Source organism: Manis pentadactyla, chromosome 5 (assembly GCF_030020395.1).
Source record: "Manis pentadactyla isolate mManPen7 chromosome 5, mManPen7.hap1, whole genome shotgun sequence".
In the NCBI taxonomy this organism is placed as follows: domain Eukaryota; kingdom Metazoa; phylum Chordata; class Mammalia; order Pholidota; family Manidae; genus Manis; species Manis pentadactyla.
Window position 1 is genome coordinate 73917132 of NC_080023.1, and position 22659 is coordinate 73939790.

Here is a 22659-nt window from a genome sequence, read left to right on the forward strand (position 1 = left end):
AAGGAACCACACAGTGTTAAGAGAAGAACAACATAGAACCATCAACACTTATTGTTTAGCATGACAACAGAGGAAAATGGACACAACACATTTCCAAAATTCCTATGAAATGCAGTATCAGTAGCCTTTCAAGACTGGATGGAACTCGAACTGAATCCAATAAAATGGAGCTTTAAAATGTTTCTGGTCCTCATATTAAAACCAATAGTGAAATCCTAAAGCTTCCATGAAATACAGTGAATTTGAAATAACAGTTATCCACTCCATAAATACTTGCTGATGGGAATATTCAGAATTTATCTCAAACCTACTCAGGACAATAAAAGTCTGCACTTAAGATCTTGTGATAATTACTGTTCTCAGTCTTGACTGTAAAGACTTGTTGTCTTCTTTCTCTCTCTCCTGTGTTTTTCTTTTTTCCTTTGAAGCAGGATAAGAAAAAGGGAAATAGTCTTTTGTTTATTATGAATGTCTTGTTTGTTATTAAAGGTAAGCTTCTAAGCTCTCCTAAGCAGTAGGCTTAGAAAGTATAAGGAATGTAAAATTATCTTGAAAGAATTTAACACTTCATTAACCTTAAACTTCTGACATAAAATGACCTCTCTCCGATAACGTAATACCCTTTTCCTGTAGTTAATAATTCTTACATGTTTTGCTTTCTTGACGAGATTAAGTATAATGTTATACTTCTAATATTCTCGATTTTATATGGAAGCATAAAATATTTTCACAACAGAAAACAACTTATCAGAAGGAATCAAATTAAAGAATAAGGTATTAACTCCATTGGAAAGAGAATTCTGAAAATCTGTACTATCCGTGATGCCTTTTAGAATCTAGGAATTGCTGGTTTTTAGAATGACCTTTCTTCTGGATACTTCCAGCTGTTAATTGGGCTTAAAAAGAAACAAAAGAACAAAGACTCTGGACTCCATATGCTCAGGGAACAGTGTGCTAGGCTTCTCTGTGTTCTCTCATTTCTTACAGCCCAAACAGGATATTTTGTTAAAATACTAGCCTTTCCAAAACTTACTCCAAAAAATCATACTTTAATTTTCGGCATTTTTAAAGAGACTCTAACTTATTTTTTCATTGCCAGTGTGTCACTAAACAAATTTTAATACAAACCACATATGAAATTCAGATGAAATAGAAATGGATAGCTCTCAGTGACCATCTGAGATCTCAATGGACCCTTTTTAGACAAGATTAGCTGCATAATGAAAAGAAATTAAGAAGACATGCAACAAAGGGATAAGCCCATGTCCAATCTTTCCATCACATGCATTCAAACAAAAACATATTTAAGGCTGCAAAATAATTATTTCAAAATTAAAGTCATGGCTGTGCCTGCATTTGCTTTTGAGCAGCAGACTCTAAGACAAATCTCTCTGCCTATCTGTCCCTCTAAGGAGCATCTCTCAGGTCGAAGGCTAATGTTCCTCATGCTAATGGAAATACCAGTCAAGAGAGAAAACCACCTTTCCTTAATCACTGTTATTTGCTGTGCTAATCTGCTATGAATCTGAGAGTTTATAAGGAAACATTTAATGGATGATATGAATAAGGACAATGTTTCTTAAGGGAATAATTAGAAATATTTTATTTTCATATCCATTCATGGTGGGCATGTGAATTTTGGTATCTCAGTCTGATGCTATAGGAGACCTGAAATAAAATACTTGTTAAACAGAATTCTAGAAGGGGTAACCAAAGCCTAGACTTATTTGTCATCTCTGAAATTTAGGAATTATTGTGGTATTACCAGAAAACCAGAGTAACTATTTGGATTGTATAATTTCTAGAAAGTGCTACATATATTAAAAAGAAATTATAACATACTATAAACAAGGGAAAGGGCTTTCAAAATAGAGAAGATCTTTTCATAGCCCTTCATTCATAATAATTAAATACATTTTCTCCAGTGAAAGGATCACATGCCTCCATGAGAAGGAACACTATCTCCAACTCGTATTTTTTTCTCCTTTGGTGCAACTGGGAAGGAAAGGTGACACTGAGAATGTAGTCTAGGTTTTAACTCACCACCTAATTTTATCTCCTAGCTGAAATGATGATGATGACAATGATTATTAATAGTGAATGCTTTAGGAGCGCCAGCAGTGGGCTGGGTGCTGACCGATAACCCACAGGGGCGATACATGGAAGACCTGGCATATGGAGGCATTTGAGGTTTTTTCCCATGACTCATCCCCTGCCATGGGAGCTGGCCACAGAAATACAAGGGCAAACTGAGTTCAGTATGGATTTAGTTTGGGTGACACTTGGCATTTACGAGTTAATGTTATGAAGTCCACCCACAAGGGCTGCTCTATACCTTTCATCTTGTAAAGGATAATAGGCACGAAAGGGAAGAACTGAGAAGACCTCTCTTAGAAGCTGGCAAAGCAGTTTTCTTTAAAGTAATGTTCAATGGCATGATGAGTTGGTGCCTGCTGTGAGCAGAGGAAAAGAACAGAAAAGGGATGAAACCAGAAGAAAAATAAAACATTATCATGGGAAACTGTGCTCAGAAAAAAAAGGACCTGGAGACAAGAAAAGAATATTAGCTTGTGCCTGGGTCCCAAGGAAGGAAGCTTGAACTAGCTGGAACAAGAGATGAAAGAGGTGACTCAGAAGCTACACAGTCAGAAGGCGGGCGCCTTCCTTGCCCATCAGCTGGCTAGGGGAATGAAGTGTACGTGATGACCGAGTAGAGGGAACATGGGGAGTCTACAGCACTTGAGGGGGGGTGGTGGCCATTAATTTCCAACAATTATGCTACATTTCCACAAGTGTACAATTTTCTAAGGAGGCAGTCCACAGCTTTCAAATGGTTCATTTACTAGATTGTAAATCTCCCTGAGGGCAAGGATTGCAGCTATTATCAAATCCCAGCTTCTGGCACAGTACCTATACAGAGTAAAATTCAATATATGCTATTGAGTAACTCCATCAATGAATTAGGGCAGTGCCCAACAAAGATTAGGAATCACTAGGTTAGAGGGAGAATTCTATATATAATTAGCATCTCAAGATTCAGAACTTAGGAAGAACAAATTGAAAAAGCTTTGAATCTTGCAAAAAGAAAACCTGACAGAAAGATTGAAGATGGAAATGGGAACATTTTTAAAGCAGATTACACACACATACATGAATGAAAAATGAGGTTGAGCACACTGAATGGAAGCCAGAGTTGGGAGCAAGGGAAACCAAATATTGGGTCAGCCTGGTGATGTCCTCGGGGGAGAACAAGGAGGTTAGGAAGTAATTGAAACTTTAAGAGAAAGAAAACATACAGGAATTAGGTATTTTTTCTCCATGGTTTACTTAATATGTGACACAAAACCCAGAAAACAAACTGGATTTAAAAACCTGAACTGATTTATGTGAATTTAAAAATTGATGAGGGTAGGGGCGGAAGATGGCGGTGTGAGTAGAGCAGCAGAAATCTCCTCCCCAAACCACATATATCTATGAAAATATAACAAAGACAACCCTTCCTAGAATAAAGACCAGAGGACACAGGACAATATCCAGACCACATCCACACCTGCGAGAACCCAGCGCCTCGCGAAGGGGGTAAGATACAAGCCCCGGCCCGGCGGGAGCCGAGCGCGCATCCCCCCAACTTGCGGCTGGAGAAGAATAGGCAGAGTGGGAGGGAGACGGAGCACAGGACTGCCGAACACCCAGCCCCCGCCATCCGGGCCAGAGTGCAGGGCCCTGGATACTAGGAAAACAGGGCAGCAAGAACAGTGAGCGGGCACCGGAGGCCGGGCGCCGGAGGACATAAGAAAAGCGCGAGACCAATTTTTTTTTTTTTTTTTTGCTGTTTTGTTTTGGCGAGCGCTTTCTGAAAATCTTAAAGGGATAGGGACCCCAATACTAGGGAAACAGGGCAGCAAGACCGGTGAGCAGATACTTGAGGCTGGCGCTGGAGAATAAAGAAAAACGAGCGGCCACCTTTTTTTTTTTTTTAATTAAAAAAATTTTTTATTTATTTTTTTTTAATTTAGATTTTTTTTTTTTTTTTTGTGGTTGTTGTTTTGTTCTGGTGGGTGCTTTTTGGAAGTCTTAAAGGGGCAGGGCGGGACACTTAATCCAGAGGTAGGGAATCCGGGGATCTCTGGGCACCCAAACCCCTGGGCTGCAGGGAGCAGGGAGGCCCCTTACAGAGATAAATAGCCTCCAGGCCGCTCCTCCTCCAACGGGACTCCACCACTTTGGGGCAGAGGCCCGAACCAGGCCACACCCACAGCAACAGCGGAGATAAACTCCACAGCAGCCGGGCATGAATCAGAATCCCTGTCTGCACGCAGCTGCCCAGCACAAGCCACTAGAGGTCGCTGTTCTCCCAGGAGAGGAGGGCCACAAACCAACAAGAAGGGAAGTTCTTCCAGCCATCGCTCTTCCCAGCTCTGCAAACTATTCCTATCACCATGAAAAGGCAAAGCTACAGGCAGACAAAGATCACAGAGACAACACCAGAGAAGGAGACAGACCTAAGCAGTCCTCCTGACAAAAAATTCAAAATAAAAATCATAAACATGCTGACAGAGATGCAGAGAAATACGCAAGAGATATGGGATGAAGTCCGGAGGGAGATCACAGATGCCAGAAAGGAGATCGCAGAAATGAAACAAACTCTGGAAGGGTTTATAAGCAGAATGGATAGGATGCAAGATGCCATTGATGGAATTGAAACCAGAGAACAGGAACGCATAGAAGCTGACAGAGAGAGAGAGATAAAAGGATCTCCAGGAATGAAACAATATTAAGAGAACGGTGTGACCAATCCAAAAGGAACAATATCCGTATTATAGGGGTCCCAGAAGAAGAAGAGAGAGGAAAAGGGATGGAAAGTATCTTGGAAGAAATAATTGCTGAAAACTTCCCCAAACTGGGGGAGGAAATAATCGAACAGACCACGGAAATACACAGAACCCCCAACAGAAAGGATCCAAGGATGACAACACCAAGACACATAATAATTAAAATGGCAAAGATCAAGGACAAAGAAAGAGTTTTAAAGGCAGCTAGAGAGAAAAAGGTCACCTATAAAGGAAAACCCATTAGGCTAACATCAGACCTCTCGACAGAAACCCTACAGGCCAGTAGAGAATGGCATGATCTATTTAATACAATGAAACAAAAGGGCCTTGACCCAAGGATACTGTATCCAGCACGACTATCATTCAAATATGATGGTGGGATTAAACAATTACCAGACAAACAAAAGCTGAGGGAATTTGCTTCCCACAAACCACCTCTACAGAACATCTTACAGGGACTGCTCTAGATGGGAGCACTCCTAGAAAGAGCACAGCACAAAACACCCAACATATGAAGAATCGAGGAGGAGGAACAAGAAGGGAGAGAAGAAAAGAATCTCCAGACAGTGTATATAACAGCTCAATAAGCGAGCTAAGTTAGGCAGTAAGATACTAAAGAGGCTAACCTTGAACCTTTGGTAACCACGAATTTAAAGCCTGCAATGGCAATAAGTACATATCTTTCAATAGTCACCCTAAATGTTAATGGGCAGAATGCACCAATCAAAAGACACAGAGTAATAGAATGGATAAAAAAGCAAGACCCATCTATATGCTGCTTACAAGAAACTAACCTCAAACCCAAAAACATGGACAGACTAAAAGTCAAGGGATGGAAAAACATATTTCAAGCAAACAACAGCGAGAAGAAAGCAGGGGTTGAAGTACTAATATCAGACAAAATAGACTTCAAAACAAAGAAAGTAACAAGAGATAGAGAAGGACACTACATAATGATAAAGGGCTCAGTCAAACAAGAGGATATAACCATTCTAAATATATATGCACCCAACACAGGAGCACCAGCATATGTGGAACAAATACTAACAGAACTAAAGGGGAAAATAGACTTCAATGCATTCATTCTAGGAGACTTCAACACACCACTCACCACAAAGGATAGGTCCACTGGGCAGAAAATAAGTAAGGACACGGAAGCACTGAACAACACAGTAGAGCAGATGGACCTAATAGACATCTATAGAACTCTACATCCAAAAGCAACAGGATATACATTCTTCTCAAGTGCACATGGAACATTCTCCAGAATAGACCACATACTAGGCCACAAAAAGAGCCTCAGAAAATTCCAAAAGATTGAAATCCTACCAACCAACTTTTCAGACCACAAAGGCATAAAACTAGAAATAAACTGTACAAAGAAAGCAAAGAGGCTCACAAACACATGGAGGCTTAACAACACGCTCCTAAATAATCAATGGATCAATGACCAAATCAAAATGGAGAACCAGCAATATATGGAAACAAATGACAACAACAACACTAAGCCCCAACTTCTGTGGGACGCAGCAAAAGCAGTCTTAAGAGGAAAGTATATAGCAATCCAAGCATATTTTAAAAAGGAAGAGCAATCCCAAATGAATGGTCTAATGTCACAATTATCGAAATTGGAAAAAGAAGAACAGATGAGGCCTAAGGTCAGCAGAAGGAGGGACATAATAAAGATCAGAGAAGAAATAAATAAAATTGAGAAGAATAAAACAATAGCAAAAATCAATGAAACCAAGAGCTGGTTCTTTGAGAAAATAAACAACATAGATAAGCCTCTAGCGAGACTTATTAAGAAGAAAAGAGAGTCAACACAAATCAACAGTATCAGAAACGAGAAAGGAAAAATCACGACGGACCCCATGGAAATGCAAAGAATTATTGGAGAATACTATGAAAACCTATATGCTAACAAGCTGCGAAACCTAGGAGAAATGGACAACTTCCTAGAAAAATACAACCTTCCACGATTGACCAAGAAAGAAACAGAAAATCTAAACAGACCAATTACCAGCAACGAAATTGAAGTGGTAATCAAAAAACTTCCAAAGAACAAAACCCCCGGGCCAGATGGATTTACCTCGGAATTTGATCAGACATACAGGGAAGACATAATACCCATTCTCCTTAAAGTTTTCCAAAAAATAGAGGAGGAGGGTACACTCCCAAACTCATTCTATGAAGCTAACAAACATCACCCTAATACCAAAAACAGGCAAAGACCCCACCAAAAAAGAAAACTACAGACCAGTATCCCTGATGAACTTGGATGCAAAAATACTCAACAAAATATTAGCAAACCGAATTCAAAAATACATCAAAAGGATCATACACCATGACCAAGTGGGATTCATCCCAGGGATGCAAGGATGGTACAACATTCGAAAGTCCATCAACATCATCCACCACATCAACAAAAAGAAAGACAAAAACCACATGATCATCTCCATAGATGCTGAAAAAGCATTTAACAAAGTACAACATCCATTCATGATAAAAACTCTCAGCAAAATGGGAATAGAGGGCAAGTACCTCAACATAATAAAGGCCATCTATGATAAACCCACAGCCAACATTATATTGAACAGCGAGAAGCTGAAAGCATTTCCTCTGAGATCGGGAACTAGACAGGGATGCCCACTCTCTCCACTGTTATTTAACATAGTACTGGAGGTCCTAGCCACGGCAATCAGACAAAACAAAGAAATAGAAGGAATCCAGATTGGTAAAGAAGAAGTTAAACTGTCACTATTTGCAGATGACATGATATTGTACATAAAAAACCCTAAAGACTCCACCCCAAAACTACTAGAACTGATATCGGAATACAGCAAGGTTGCAGGATACAAAATCAACACACAGAAATCTGTGGCTTTCCTATACATTAACAATGAACCAACAGAAAGAGAAATCAGGAAAACAACTCCATTCACAGTTGCATCATAAAAAATAAAATACCTAGGAATAAACCTAACCAAAGAAGTGAAAGACTTATACTCTGAAAACTACAAGTCACACTTAAGAGAAATTAAAGGGGACACTAACAGATGGAAACTCATCCCATGCTCGTGGCTAGGAAGAATTAATATCGTCAAAATGGCCATCCTGCCCAAAGCAATATACAGATTTGATGCAATCCCTATCAAATTACCAGCAACATTCTTCAATGAACTGGAACAAATAATTCAAAAATTCATATGGAAACACCAAAGACCCTGAATAGCCAAAGCAATCGTGAGAAAGAAGAATAAAGTAGAGGGGATCTCACTCCCCAACTTCAAGCTCTACTATAAAGCCATAGTAATCAAGACAATTTGGTACTGGCACAAGAACAGAGCCACAGACCAATGGAACAGACTAGAGAATCCAGACATTAACCCAGACATATATGGTCAATTAATATTTGATAAAGGAGCCATGAACATACAATGGCGAAATGACAGTCTCTTCAACAGATGGTGCTGGCAAAACTGGACAGCTACATGTAGGAGAATGAAACTGGACCATTGTCTAACCCCATATACAAAAGTAAACTCAAAATGGATCAAAGACCAGAATGTAAGTCATGAAACCATTAAACTCTTGGAAGAAAACATAGGAAAAAACCCCTTAGACATAAACATGAGTGACCTCTTCTTGAACATATCTCCCCGGGCAAGGAAAACAACAGCAAAAATGAGTAAGTGGGACTACATTAAGCTGAAAAGCTTCTGTACAGCAAAAGACACCATCAATAGAACAAAAAGGAACCCTACAGTATGGGAGAATATATTTGAAAATGACACATCCGATAAAGGCTTGACGTCCAGAATATATAAAGAGCTCACACGCCTCAACAAACAAAAAACAAATAACCCAATTAAAAAATGGGCAGAGGAACTGAACAGACAGTTCTCCAAAAAAGAAATACAGATGGCCAACAGACACATGAAAAGATGCTCCACATTGCTAATTATCAGAGAAATGCAAATTAAAACTACAATGAGGTATCACCTCACACCAGTAAGGATGGCTGCCATCCAAAAGACAGAGAACAATAAATGTTGGCGAGGCTGTGGAGAAAGGGGAACCCTCCTACACTGCTGGTGGGAATGTAAGTTAGTTCAACCATTGTGGAAAGCTGTATGGAGGTACATCAAAATGCTCAAAACAGACATACCATTTGACACAGGAATTGCACTCCTAGGAATTTACCCTAAGATTGCAGCAATCAAGTATGAGAAAGATCAGTGCACCCCTATGTTTATCGCAGCACTATTTACAATAGCCAAGAATTGGAAGCAACCTAAATGTCCATCGATAGATGAATGGATAAAGAAGATGTGGTACATATACACAACGGAATACTACTCAGCCATAAGAAAAGGGCAAATCCAATCATTTGCAGCAACATGGATGGAGCTGGAGGCTATTATGCTCAGTGAAACAAGCCAAGCGGAGAAAGAGAAATACCAAATGATTTCCCTTATCTGTGGAATATAAGAACAAAGGAAAAACTGAAGGAACAAAACAGCAGCAGAATCAGAGAACTCAAGAATGGACTAACAGGTACCAAAGGGAAAGGGATTGGGGAGGAAGGGTGGGTAGGGAGGGATAAGGGGGGGTATTAAGATTAGCATGCATGGGGGGGTAGGAGAAAAGGGAGGGCTGTACAACACAGAGAAGGAAGTAGTGATTCTACAACATTTTGCTATGCTGATGGACAGTGACTGTAAAGGGGTTTATAGGGGGAACCAGGTATAGGGGAGAGCCTAGTAAACATAATATTTGTCATGTAAGTGTAGATTAGTGATACCAAAAAAAAAACAAAAAACAAAAAAAGGGCAGTTCCTGTGTGGTAACCTCCAATGAGTTCTACACAAGAGTATAAAGGGCATATAAAAGTGTATGCAAAGGGTCTGTTTGTGTTTATACAGAAGATCAAAGCCTAATTGGGCTACCCCAAAATGAACTAAGATACGATATGAAAAAGAACTTCCAACATCAGCACTCTCGGGAAGACTCATGCCAGAAGATGATCATCAAAATACCCCAACAAAGATCCACGCACTGCTACAGCTGTAGATGCACTCATCCCACAAGATCCTGGACTTGCCATGGGAATGAGGAAGGAGATATCTAAGCTGGCCTGTGCATACAGTAAAACAACAAATTTGACTGGATCTATACTGTTGGAACTCAATCAAGAATTTGGAGAAGTGCAAATTGTAGCGCTCCAAAATCTTACAACTACAGACTATTTACTGTTAAAAGAACATAAGGGATGTGAACATTCCCCAGGAATGGGTTGTTTTAATTTGTCTGATTTCTCACAGACTGTTCAAGTTCAGCTGGACAATATCCACCTATCATAGATAAGTTTTCTCAAATGCCTAAGGTGCCTAACTGGTTTTCTTGGTTTCACTGGAGATGGCTGGTAATTGCAGGTATGCTTTGGTTATGTAAGTATACTCCTATTATGTTAATGTGTGTGCGCAATTTATGTAGTAGCTTAAAACCTATACATGCTGAAGTTACTCTACAAGAAGATATGTCAAAGAAATAATCAATCTTCCCATGTTTTCTTCCGCCTGCTACTTCTATAGCTTTTCTTCTTCCTTCCTAATTACAACCCTTAAATAGAATTCGTGCCTCATATCAAATTTACCGAGTATCATAATTCTTCCAAGTGGTAAAGACACCTCAAGACAAATGCTGGGCATAGAAGCTACAGGGCATAAATATGCAAAGAAATAAAAAGCTAACCATTTCAAACAATAAGGCTTCTCTCTCACTTACCGACTTTACATTTCCCTGTATGGCCCCGGAAGATGACTGGTTAGCCAGAGACGGGTAAGATTCCTCAAGGGAGGAACAACCTAAGACAGGCACAGTCGCAGGGGGGTCATCAGGTGAGAAATTGGGGATCAACAGAGGTGAGGCTTAGAACCTCACCCCCCCTGTTCTGAGAGAAATCTTCTGCATACGTGGATGTTTTATTGCCCTTGTCTAGCTTGGATTAACACATAGTCTACAGGCACACACCTGATCATCTACATTTGCTCTCTTACAACACTAAACTCTGTTTTCTACCTTTATCTTGTATCTACCTACCAGTTCAGCATTTTATTAAAAATACTAATAATAAAGAGAGAAATGTGGTATCCACATATAAATCAAGTATAAAAATCAAATGAGTATTCATATTTGAACTGTTTATAGTTCATAATGCATGAGCAAAACCGAAGGTTTCTGTGATGACTGCCCTTGTACTGTTCACCATGTAAGAACTTATTCACTATGTAAGAATTTGTTCTCCATGTAAGAACTTGTTTGTTATGCCTCAGAAGATTGGAGACTGACGAAAATTAGGCTTGGGGTGGATTAATGATTGTGCATTGAGCATTGACTCCCCTATACAGAATTTTATTGTTGTTAACAACCATTTGATCAATAAATATGAGAGATGTCCTCACAAAAAAAAAAAAAAAAAGTACACATTTCCAATGGTAAAATAATGAGTAACCGGGATATAATGAATATAGTCAAGATATTGTAAGAGCTTGGTATGGTGATAGCTGGTACCTAGAATTGTCATGTATATAAATGTTGAATCACTATGTTGTACACCTGAAACTAATGTAATGTAATCCTGTGTGTCAACTACCCTTCAATAAAAAATAATTATCTAAAAAAAAAAAAAATTGATGACATAATCGGTGACAGATCTACTGCACTCTTTATTTATTTATTTCAATCACTTAAAAATGCTAAAAATCATGGAAAAATCAAGAGAGAAATCACCATGCACAAAATGAAAGAATGTAAAAGGCAAAAGGAATAGAGTTTTGTGAGTTCTCAAGGAATTCTGACGTCCCAGTATATGCCTTCCTAACCAATGACAGTCCTGTCACTTAACTTCATTATCCCTTATTGACAGGTTAATAATAATCCCATGCACTCTCAAGAATGTATCAACAGTTCCACCACAGCCAATCTTGTTAGGCACTCACCTCAAAATGCTGGATATGTTGGCCGTCTTTCTCATTTTCTTTGCTACAAACACTGGCAACAACAAATATCATAAAATGTCAGTCTGTTTTATAACAATGCTTTTCATCCACTGAAATTATGATTTCATTTATTTTAAAAGTAGGCCGAGTAGTTCTAAATCAAACTCTTATAAAATTCCAAAACACTACAAAAAAATCAGTCAAAATAAAACTAGAAATACACACATGAATATGGTTATTTGCCTCTGACAGCAACATCGATTTTCTATTCTAAGCATTTTCCTTGCTATAAAATACTGCTGGTAGACACATTGTCCATGAATTCTATTCTTCTTGGTGCTTATGATGCACAAAGCAGTAAGTGAAAAAAGATGTGTTCTCACTGTTGTAAACAATGTGAGGAGGACATGTTCACATTACCTTCCGTCAGGCAGCAGTTCATCATTATCAGGCCCAGTCCTCGCCTGGGATGCTGTGGAATGGAGAATTTCCATATTCTGCAACAAAACAAATCACCGGTTGCCTGGTAGGAATGCTAAGAGATATTCAACAGCAGACCCTCCTTTCTTCAAAACTGAAATATCAGATAATGTGCAGATACAAATTCTAGTCCTCATACTTCTATCTTTGTCAAAACAAGTAAAATTATGATGGCTTATTACACATTGCTTGCATAAAATTGTATGCTGAACTTTAATGTCCCTCTAACGAAGATACTGGACAGCCACCACAGAAATGTCATTGTGCCCTGTAATGTCCTTGGGTAGGTATTGTCTGCATTTTATAGCTAAACACAGCAAAACCTAAATTGTCAGAAGGTCAGGGTGGTGGTAGAAGCAGAATTGAGGAATCTGACCTTGAATCTAATCAGAAACTAATATAACATTTACCACTTGTTTAACATCTTTTTCTATATTTATTGCCAGTATGATCTGGGGTACTATGTAGCCTATACCTAAGCTGTGAAAATATCCATTAAAAATGGAGTTAACTTTATATTTAATCTTTATATTTGCTAAGATGGAAAAAAAATAAACAGGAAAATTACTTTGAATAGCATGTATTTCAGGCTCACCAAGAGGGCTTAATACTTATCAGGAGACATATTTGTATCATTTTTGTCTGTGTCTGTGAATATGGCCTATGGTTTCTAAACATAATGCAGGTGACTGAGCACCTAATAAGCAAACCATCCTCAGAGAAGAAAATTACAAATAAGCAAAGAACAGCAAACTTACACTTAGTAAAATAAAAAATAGCTGCCTTAGAGGTTTAGACCTGAATTTCATTGAACTCAAAGATTCTTATCTGCATTAAAAGGACATCTGGCACAATCCACCTATTTCATGTTGTCAAAAAATAGAAAGAACAAATAACTGACACAACATGTATTTATCTACATATTGATAACCTCCCTTTCTGAAAAACTCTTCACAGGTAAATCTGGTTAAGGTTCACAATAATCCCATCATTAACATATATAAATATCTCCAAAAATAAACATAGAATAGAAAACTAATTCTTAGCTTGGTAAATGGATGCATTACTCTCCATTTATCTTGGTTTGGCCAACTTGTCCGGAATTCTTAAAGTTTAAAAACTTAGGTCCCATCAAAGGATAAAAACAAAGGGAGACACAAAACATAACAGTTACAATAGTTATAATGGCTCTGGAGTCAGAATGCTTGGGTTGGAATCAACTGTGTGACCCTGCTTGACCCTCTGTTTCCTCCTCTGGAAAAACTTAACATACGGTGTTCATGAGGATGGAACGAGGTGATACACATAAAGTGCTAGAGTAATACCTGGCACATTTAATGAATATTGGTTGTTGCTGTGGATGTTGTTATTATTTCTAAAACTATGGAATCATCAAGAAAAATATTTTACGACTATATGTCCACAGCTAAGATGATGTCCCAGGAACCAGAAAGACACTGTCTGCCATTATACGACATCAATTTCCATGCTTAGATATTTGACACAGATAATCTCAGAATGGATCTACTTATGACAATATTTAATAACTTTTACTTTCTTATACCTCTAAAAGTCTGAGTTAGAAGAGGCCTCTCTAAAATAGTTTTCATTAAACTACAGTATAATTGCTCTTACTACCTGAGTATGACCTCCCTGATAGAGGGATATATCTATGACAAAGAATATTTTTTCTCATTGGCAATCTTCAATAGATTATCAAAATCTTTAGTGTAGGATCTAGTGCAATAGTATTGTTCCCTAAAGCTCTGAAACATGAATTTCTAGAGAAAGTATGATTTTCTACCTTGAAATGATTTTAAAACAGTGTCAGTGAATTACATCTGTAAATATATGCAAATGACTATTTCAGAAGAAATAAAAAAATCTCCATATTAAGGTTAAGAAACATTCAGAAAGCAAGACTGGGAACAAAAACATAAGCGCATGATGTAAATGTAAGGTTACCTCAGTTAGATGTTAGAAGATTGATTTTTTTTCCTAAACAGAAAGAACCAAGAAATAATCCAGAGGTTTGAGAATTACCGAAAAAAATAGTTATGTTATACAATACAAAGCTTTGCAAACATGAGTTGTGAAATATGAAAAAATTCAGCTGATCTCCAGGGTTAAAACAAGTAAACAGTAATGTCTTCAACTCCCTTCCTGACCCCACTTAAAAAAATGTTTGATCCCTATGCTTAAGAATGCTCCAAGATCTGAGTTTTTATAGATGTAACTGACAAAGGGCAACTTTCATTATTTTTCAATATTCCTCTCAAAGAGCTTTATCATCATTCCACTTCTCATGCTGTCCCCCACACATCCCACACATCTGAGACTGCTGAGTGCTCATGTCTCTTTAACTAAAGCCACATGAAAGCACAGCGTTCCTTTGCTAAGGCAGCTGAATTGCCCCACACCTTCTGGAAATAGGAGCACGCGAAAATGTGTTACAACTGGCAAACTAAGGCAACTTTTTTCAGAATGAAAACTAACAAGGGTAATAAAGATGTATGAGGACAGTAACAAAAGAACTGATTTCCAATTCCAGCTCCATCTTTTGCCTAAGGTTTAGGAAGGGAAGATTAAGAAATACATCAGCCATTTGCTCACTTCACTGAAAGGGAAAATGGAGTGTACAGGTCAAAATAATGGCTAAAATGTAGACTGCTTCTACTGAATTGTTTTATGTTCCAAACACTTCTCTAGGTGTGGTAAAAGAGTAGCTCATTAAAGTTTTCATTTATTAAAGGTTGAAGTAATAAAATTCTTATAAAAATGTCTCATTGCATTAACTTTTAGTCTTAAGTTATTATCTTTTAAAGATAATAGATAATTATAAGAGATAGCAAAGAACAGATTATGACTTTAAGTATAATTTAATGAAATTGCTTGAGTTTTAATTGCTTTTTAAAGAACATCAGATAAAGCCCAGTTTATAATCCATAAAATTCTGCCTCATATAAGTCCTACTAGTAACTTTCAAAACGCACAGATTTGCTGACATAATTAATTTAGACAATTTTTGGGTGTCAGAAGGAAGTGAATTTTAAGAAACACCCTACTTAATTACAAAAATAACCTATCTAAAAAGAGCAAAAGCCTTTAAAAAAATTAGCTTTAGATTGTGGAATTTATCGTCAATTCTCTCCTGGCCCCTTTCTGTTCTGGCACTGAAACCTAGGCTAAAAACCTGTCTGACCACTAAAGCACTTGAAAACAACTTGGATCAAAACCAAATTTGTCTTCTGAAACTGTAAAACACTGACAAAGTCTTTATAGAGGACATTTAAAAATGCCTTCTCTCAGTATATAAACAGCTCAGTGTGAAGGCTGCATGGAACACTGCTAGTCAAAACAGATTCATTATTCTAACCTTGAGCTCTAAGAAAAGGAGAATATTTGATATAGTCTCATTAACAGGATTAATGGGGAATTTGAATTTTTTTTGTACCCTTTTGTACATTTATGTTTTACTGGTTAAAACTGTATAAATAAAGCCATATTCAAAAAGAATTACTGGTACCATAAGGACGCCTACGGAAGACCTTGCAAGCTGTCCACTCAAATCCACTTTATTTTTCTTCCACAGTAACTAAGGAGCCACATGACCTGCAAAATGCATTTCCCTGTCTCTCCTGCAGTGTGACATGGCCGTGCCTGACTTCTCTCCAGCAGGATTGGGAAGCACTGCGTGTGGCTCTCAGGCCTGGCCAATAAACTGCCCCACCAGGTATGTTTCTTGATGGAGGTGGTATCACCAGTATGCCCTGGCAGCTACTCACTGAACATGACAGAAATGCAGTTGTCCTGGGTCCCTGAAAAGGTGCATGGAGCGAGCTCTCTACTCTTCTCCCCAGCCCTGAAGTCCTGCTTTAGAACGCCACAGGAGAAAGACCTTTTACTGTGTACAAGATACCATATTTTTGGTCACTTTTATTATACAAGTTACCCTAACCAATATGGCAACAATTTTTCATTCATCTTTTTTTACACATCTTACAAGGGTGCAGAACTGTACTGGGCCCTGGCACAGTGGTGACTGGTAGACCAGCAGACGCCTGTCCTTGCCATCACGGTTTCTGTGTTTCGGTCACTGCTCCACCTGCAGTTTGTTATGCTGTTTATATTACTTGTTTATATTACTTTGTTTCCATGCTAGGTTTTATTTCAATACTAATATTAAATATTAATTGACAAAACATAAATTTCAAGGCCAGCACATTTTCTCCTTATTGAATAGTAGGCAAAGGAAACGAATCCTAGATCTGTGTAAAAACCTGTTGAGTTTAAAAGGTTAGAAGAGTATCCACTTTTCTTAGATGAAAGGCTGTGGTTAGAACAAGGCAAAGACCTTTGCCGTTATGTGAAGGAGGCAGTAGGCGAAAATCAGACAAGTTTCTGATGAACCGGACTTTAGGTCAAAGTTAATCACAACCAACCCCACCCCCGGACTTGCCCACTAGGTCCCGCCCTCTCTCCTGCATCATCATTCCCCCCTCACTACTGGCTTAACTTACACAAACACTCTGTAATGGTGCTGCCTTTTAAAAAGCCTCTTTTACTCTTGCACTGCTGCCAGCTACTGCCTTTTTCTTCACCCCTATAGAGCAAAACTTGTTCAAAGATTTTCCATACTTGCAGTATTCTTTTTTTCCTATTCTCTCTTGCACCCATCTAACTAAGCTTTGCCTTCCTCCCCCTAACAAAACAGCGCCCATCAAGGCAGATGTGGGTTAGCTAGATGTTATATGTAAAATTATCACTCTCTCACTTTTCCAACATATCTCTTCTGATTTTCCCTTGCCCTGAATCTAATAAGGCTCTTGATCCCATGTTGTACCAGAAATTGCTGGCTGCTCCTTAAACTCTTTTGCTTATATCTTTTCATCTGCCTACCTTCTAAGTATCGTATGTTCCAGGGCACAGTCCTTGGACCCCTTCCTTTTGCTCATTTCCTAGGTGTCAGCTCAAGCGTGTCTTGAGGCTTTAACTACTAATGGTGTGCCAAAGATGTCCAAACTTATTTCATCTCCCCACTGAACTCCAGGTTCATATATGTCTATTTGACTCAAGCTCAACATATTTAAATGGAGCTTTTGAGGTTTTTCTCTTCACTTACTCCTCCAACAGTTTTCCCCATCTTAGAAAATGGCAACTCCATCCTGCTACCTATTACAAAAGTCTTGAAGTCATCCTGTACCCACCTCTTCCTTCACATTCATACCCAATCCATCAGAAAATCCTCTTGGTTCTACATCAAAACACATGCATCATCTGACCACTTCTTACCATCTCCACTGCTATCATCCAGGCCAAAGTTGATATTATCTCTTGCTTACATTACACCAATTATTTTGTTTTAGTTCTTGCCCTTCACTCACTACCTTTGAACTATTATTTTTAACACTGTTGCCAGAGTGACCCTTTGAAAAGGTATATCAGAAAAAGACCTTTGTCCCTTTAATCCTCTAATGGCTCCTCACCTCATCTCAAGCAAAAACTAAACACTTAAAAATAGCTACAAAGCCTTAAGAGATCAGGACGCTTGCTATGTCTCTAACCTCGTCTCCTACAATGCTCCTTCCTCAATGCTGTTCTAACCACAGCAGCCTCTTACTTATTCTCAAAAGGCTAAGCTTGTTGGCCCCTCTATCTGCATAGTCTCTCCCCAGATATCCCGATGGCTCATCCTTCATGGCCCTGAACAAGCGCTGTCCTCAGTGACACCTGACTGGAGGACCTTGGTCTGTTTGACAGTCCTTAACCTCCCTCCATTCCTATTTTACTTATCCAGCTTCACTTCTCTGCACAGCATGTAATGCCACCTGACTACATATTTGCTTGTTTCTTATCTGTCTCTTTGAGAATTCTACCATCAGGAAGGTGGAGTGTGTTTGTTTTATCACCATCGTGTCCCAGGACCTAAAATAGTATTTGACATACAGTTTATGACTGTATGATTAAAGGAATGAAAAATTTTAAATCAGTGGTTCACAATGTTGGGCTTTTTCAGATAATAACTGATACTACTCACAGAATCATTGTCATTTAGTTTTTGATAGGAGTTCTTGCTGAGCTTTATTGCACTGAAAACAAGAGTTGAAAATTTCTACATTAGGCACATAATTGTTGTTTTTAAAATTTTTTAAATTTTGTTATCATTAATCTACAATTACATGAAGAACATTATGTTTACTAGGCTCTCCCCTACCCCAAGTCCCCCCAACAAACCCCATTACAGTCACTGTCCATCAGCATAGTAAGATGTAGAATCACTACTTGTCTTCTCTGTGTTGCACAGCCCTCCCCTTTCTCCCACCCCCCACATTATAAATGCCAATCATAATACCCCATTTCTTCTTCCCCGCCCTTATCCCTCCCTACCCTCCAATTCTCCCCAGTCTCTTTCCCTTTGGTAACTGTTAGTCCATTATTGGGTTCTGTGATTCTGCTGCTGTTTTGTTCCTTCAGTTTTTCTTTTGTTCTTATACTCCACAGATGAGTGAAATCATTTGGTATTTGTCTTTCTCTACTTGGCTTATTTCACTGAGCATAATACCCTCTAGCTCTATCCATGTTGTTGCAAATGGTAGGATTTGTTTTCTTCTTATGGCTGAATAATATTCCATGGTGTATATGTACCACATCTTCTTTATCCATTCATCTATTGATGGACACTTAGCTTGCTTCCATTTCTTGGCTATTGTAAATAGTGCTGCGATAAACATAGGGGTGCATCTGTCTTTTTCAAACTGGAGTGCTGCATCCTTAGGGTAAATTCCTAGAAGTGGAATTCCTGGGTCAAATGGTAAGTCTATTTTGAGTATTTTGAGGAACCTCCATATTGCTTTCCACAATGGTTGAACTAGTTTACATTCCCACCAGCAGTGTAGGAGGGTTCCCCTTTCTCCACAACCTCGCCAACATTTCTTGTTGTTTGTCTTTTCGATCATGGTGATCCTTACTGGTGTGAGGTGATATCTCATTGTGGTTTTAATTCGCATTTCTCTGATAACTAGTGATGTGGAGCATCTTTTCATGTGTCTGTTGGCCATCTGAATTTCTTCTTTGGAGAATTGTCTGTTCAGCTCCTCTGCCCATTTTTTAGTTGGATTATTTGCTTTTTGTTTGTTGAGGTGCATGAGCTCTTTATATATTTTGGATGTCAAGCCTTTATCAGGTCTGTCATTTATGAATATATTCTCCCATACTGTAGGGTACCTTTTTGTTCTATTGATGGTGTCCTTTGCTGTACAGAAGCTTTTTAGCTTGATATAGTCCCACTTGTTCATTTTTGCTTTTGTTTCCCTTGCCTGGGGATATATGTTCATGAAGAAGTCACTCATGTTTACATCCAAGAGATTTTTGCCTATGTTTTTTTCTAAGAGTTTTATGGTTTCATGACTTAAATTCAGGTCTTTGATCCATTTTGAATCTACTTTTGTGTATGGGGTTAGACAGTGATCCAGTTTCATGCTCTTACATGTAGCTGTCCAGTTTTGCCAGCACCATCTGTTATAGAGACTGTCATTTCCCCACTGTATGTCCATGGCTCCTTTATCGAATATTAATTGACCATATATGTTTGGGTTAATGTCTGGAGTCTCTAATCTGTTCCACTGGTCTGTGGCTCTGTTCTTGTGCCAGTACCAAATTGTTTTGATTACTATGGCTTTGTAGTAGAGCTTGAAGTTGGGGAGTGAGATCCCCCCTACTTTATTATTCTTTCTCAGAATTGCTTTGGTTATTCGGGGTCTTTGGTGTTTCCATATAAATTTTTGAATTATTTGTTCCAGTTCGTTGAAGAATGTTGTTGGTAATTTGATAGGGATTGCATCAAATCTGTATATTGCTTTGGGTAGGATGGCCATTTTGATGATATTAATTCTTCCTAGCCAAGAGCATGGGATGAGTTTCCATTTGTTAGTGCCCTCTTTAATTTCTCTTAAGAGTGTCTTATAGTTTTCAGGGTATAGGTCTTTCACTTCTTTGGTAAGGTTTATTCCTAGGTATTTTATTCTTTTTGATGCAATTGTGAATGGAATTGTTTCCTGATTTCTCTTTCTATTGGCTAATTGTTAGTGTATAGGAAAGCCACAGATTTCTGTGTATTAATTTTGTATCCTGCAACTTTGTTGTATTCTGATATCAGTTCTAGTAGTTTTGGAGTGGAATCTTTAGGGTTTTTTATGTACAATATCATGTCATCTGCAAATAGTGACAGTTTAACTTCTTCTTTACCAATCTGGATTCCTTCTATTTCTTTGTTTTGTCTAATTGCTGTGGCTAGGACCTCCAGTACTATGTTCAATAACAGTGGGGAGAGTGGGCATCCCTGTCTTGTTCCTGATCTCAGAGGAAAAGCTTTCAGCCTCTCTCTGTTCAGTATGATGTTGGCTGTGGGTTTATCGTATATGGCCTTTATTATGTTGAGGTACTTGCCCTCTATACCCATTTTGCTGAGAGTTTTTATCATGAATGGATGTTGAATTTTGTCGAATGCTTTTTCAGCATCTATGGAGATGATCATGTGGTTTTTGTCTTTCTTTTTGTTAATGTGGTGGATGATGTTGATGTATTTTGGAATGTTGTACCATCCCTGCATCCCTGGGATGAATCCCACTTGGTCGTGGTGTATGATCCTTTTGATATATTTTTGAATTCAGTTTGCTAATATTTTATTGAGTATTTTTGCATCTATGTTCATCAGGGATATTGGTCTGTAATTTTCTTTTTTTGGTGGGGTCTTTGCCTGGTTTTGGTATTAGGGTGATGTTGGCTACATAGAATGAGTTTGGGAGTATTCCCTCCTCTTCTATTTTTTGGAAAACTTTAAGGAGAATGGGTATTATATCTTCTCTGTATGTCTGATAAAATTCTGAGGTAAATCCATCTGGCCCGGGTGTTTTTTTCTTGGGTAGTTTTTGATTACCGCTTCAATTTCATTGCTGGTAATTGGTTTGTTTAGATTTTGTGTTTCTTCCTTGGTCAGTTTTGGAAGGTTGTATTTTTCTAGGAAGTTGTCCATTTCTTCTAGGTTTTCCAGCTTCTTAGCATATAGGTTTTCATAGTAGTCTCTAATAATTCTTTTTATTTCTGTTGGGTCTGTCGTGATGTTTCCTTTCTCGTTTCTGATTCTGTTGATGTGTTTTGATTCTCTTTTTCTCTTAATAAGTCTGGCTAGAGGCTTATCTATTTTGTTTATTTTCTCAAATAATGAGCTCTTTATTTCATTGATTTTTACTATTGTTTTATTCTTCTCAATTCTGTTTATTTCTTCTCTGATATTATTATGTCCCTCCTGCTGACTTTAGGCCTCATTTGTTCTTCTTTTTCCAATTTTGATAATTGTGATATTAGACCATTCATTTGGGTTTGCTCTTCCTTCTTTACATATGCCTGGATTGCTATATACTTTCCTCTTAAGACTGCTTTCACTGCGTCCCACAGAAGTTGGGGCTTTGTGTTGTTGTTGTCATTTATTTCCATATATTGCTGGATCTCCATTTTAATTTGGTTGTTGATCCACTGACTATTTAGAAGCATGTTGTTAAGCCTCCATGTGTTTGTGAGCCTTTTTGCTTTGTTGGTACAATTTATTTCTAGTTTTATGCCTTTGTGGTCTGAAAAGTTGGTTGGTAGGATTTCAATCTTTTTGAATTTACTGCGGCTCTTTTTGTGGCCTTGTATGTGGTCTATTCTGGAGAATGTTCTATGTGCACTTGAGAAGAATGTGTATCCTGTTGCTTTTGGGTGTAGAATTCTATAGATGTCTATTAGGTCCATCTGTTCTGTTGTGTTGTTCAGTGCCTCTGTGTCCTTACTTATTTTCTGTCTGGTGGATCTGTCCTTTGGAGTGAATGGTGTGTTGAAGTCTCCTAAAATGAATGCATTGCATTCTATTTCCTCCTTTAGTTCTGTTAGTATTTGTTTCACATATGCTGGTGCTCCTGTGTTGGGTGCATGTATATTTATAATGGTTATATCCTCTTGTTGGACTGAGCCCTTTATCATTATGTAATGTCCTTCTTTATCTCTTGTTACTTTCTTTGTTTTTTGAAGTCTATTTTGTCTGATACTAGTACTGCAACACCTGCTTTTTTCTCCCTATTGTTTGCATGAGATATCTTTTTCCATCCCTTGACTTTCAGTCTGTGCATGTCTTTGGGTTTGAGGTGAGTCTCTTGTAAGCAGCATATAGATGGGTCTTGTTTTTTTATCCATTCAGTGACTCTATGTCTTTTGATGGGTATATTCAATCCATTTACATTTAGGGTGATTATCGATAGGTATGTATTATTGCCATTTCAGGCTTTAGGTTCGTGGTTACCAAAGGTTCCAGA

At 38.2% G+C, this 22659-nt stretch overlaps 1 protein-coding gene across 14 annotated transcripts in view; it reads right to left on the reverse strand.

Annotated features, from left to right (window-relative positions):
• The window catches only part of FAM13A (family with sequence similarity 13 member A), a 354285-nt gene that overhangs the window by 35915 nt on the left and 295711 nt on the right, over positions 1-22659 (reverse strand). For all 14 annotated transcript variants that reach the window (XM_057502440.1, XM_036922105.2, XM_057502438.1 and 11 more), the window contains 2 exons: positions 12254-12330; positions 11834-11885 (listed from right to left, as the gene is read on the reverse strand). In XM_057502440.1, coding sequence (XP_057358423.1) covers positions 11834-11885; positions 12254-12330 — 129 coding nt within the window. The remainder of the gene's footprint in view (positions 1-11833; positions 11886-12253; positions 12331-22659) is intronic.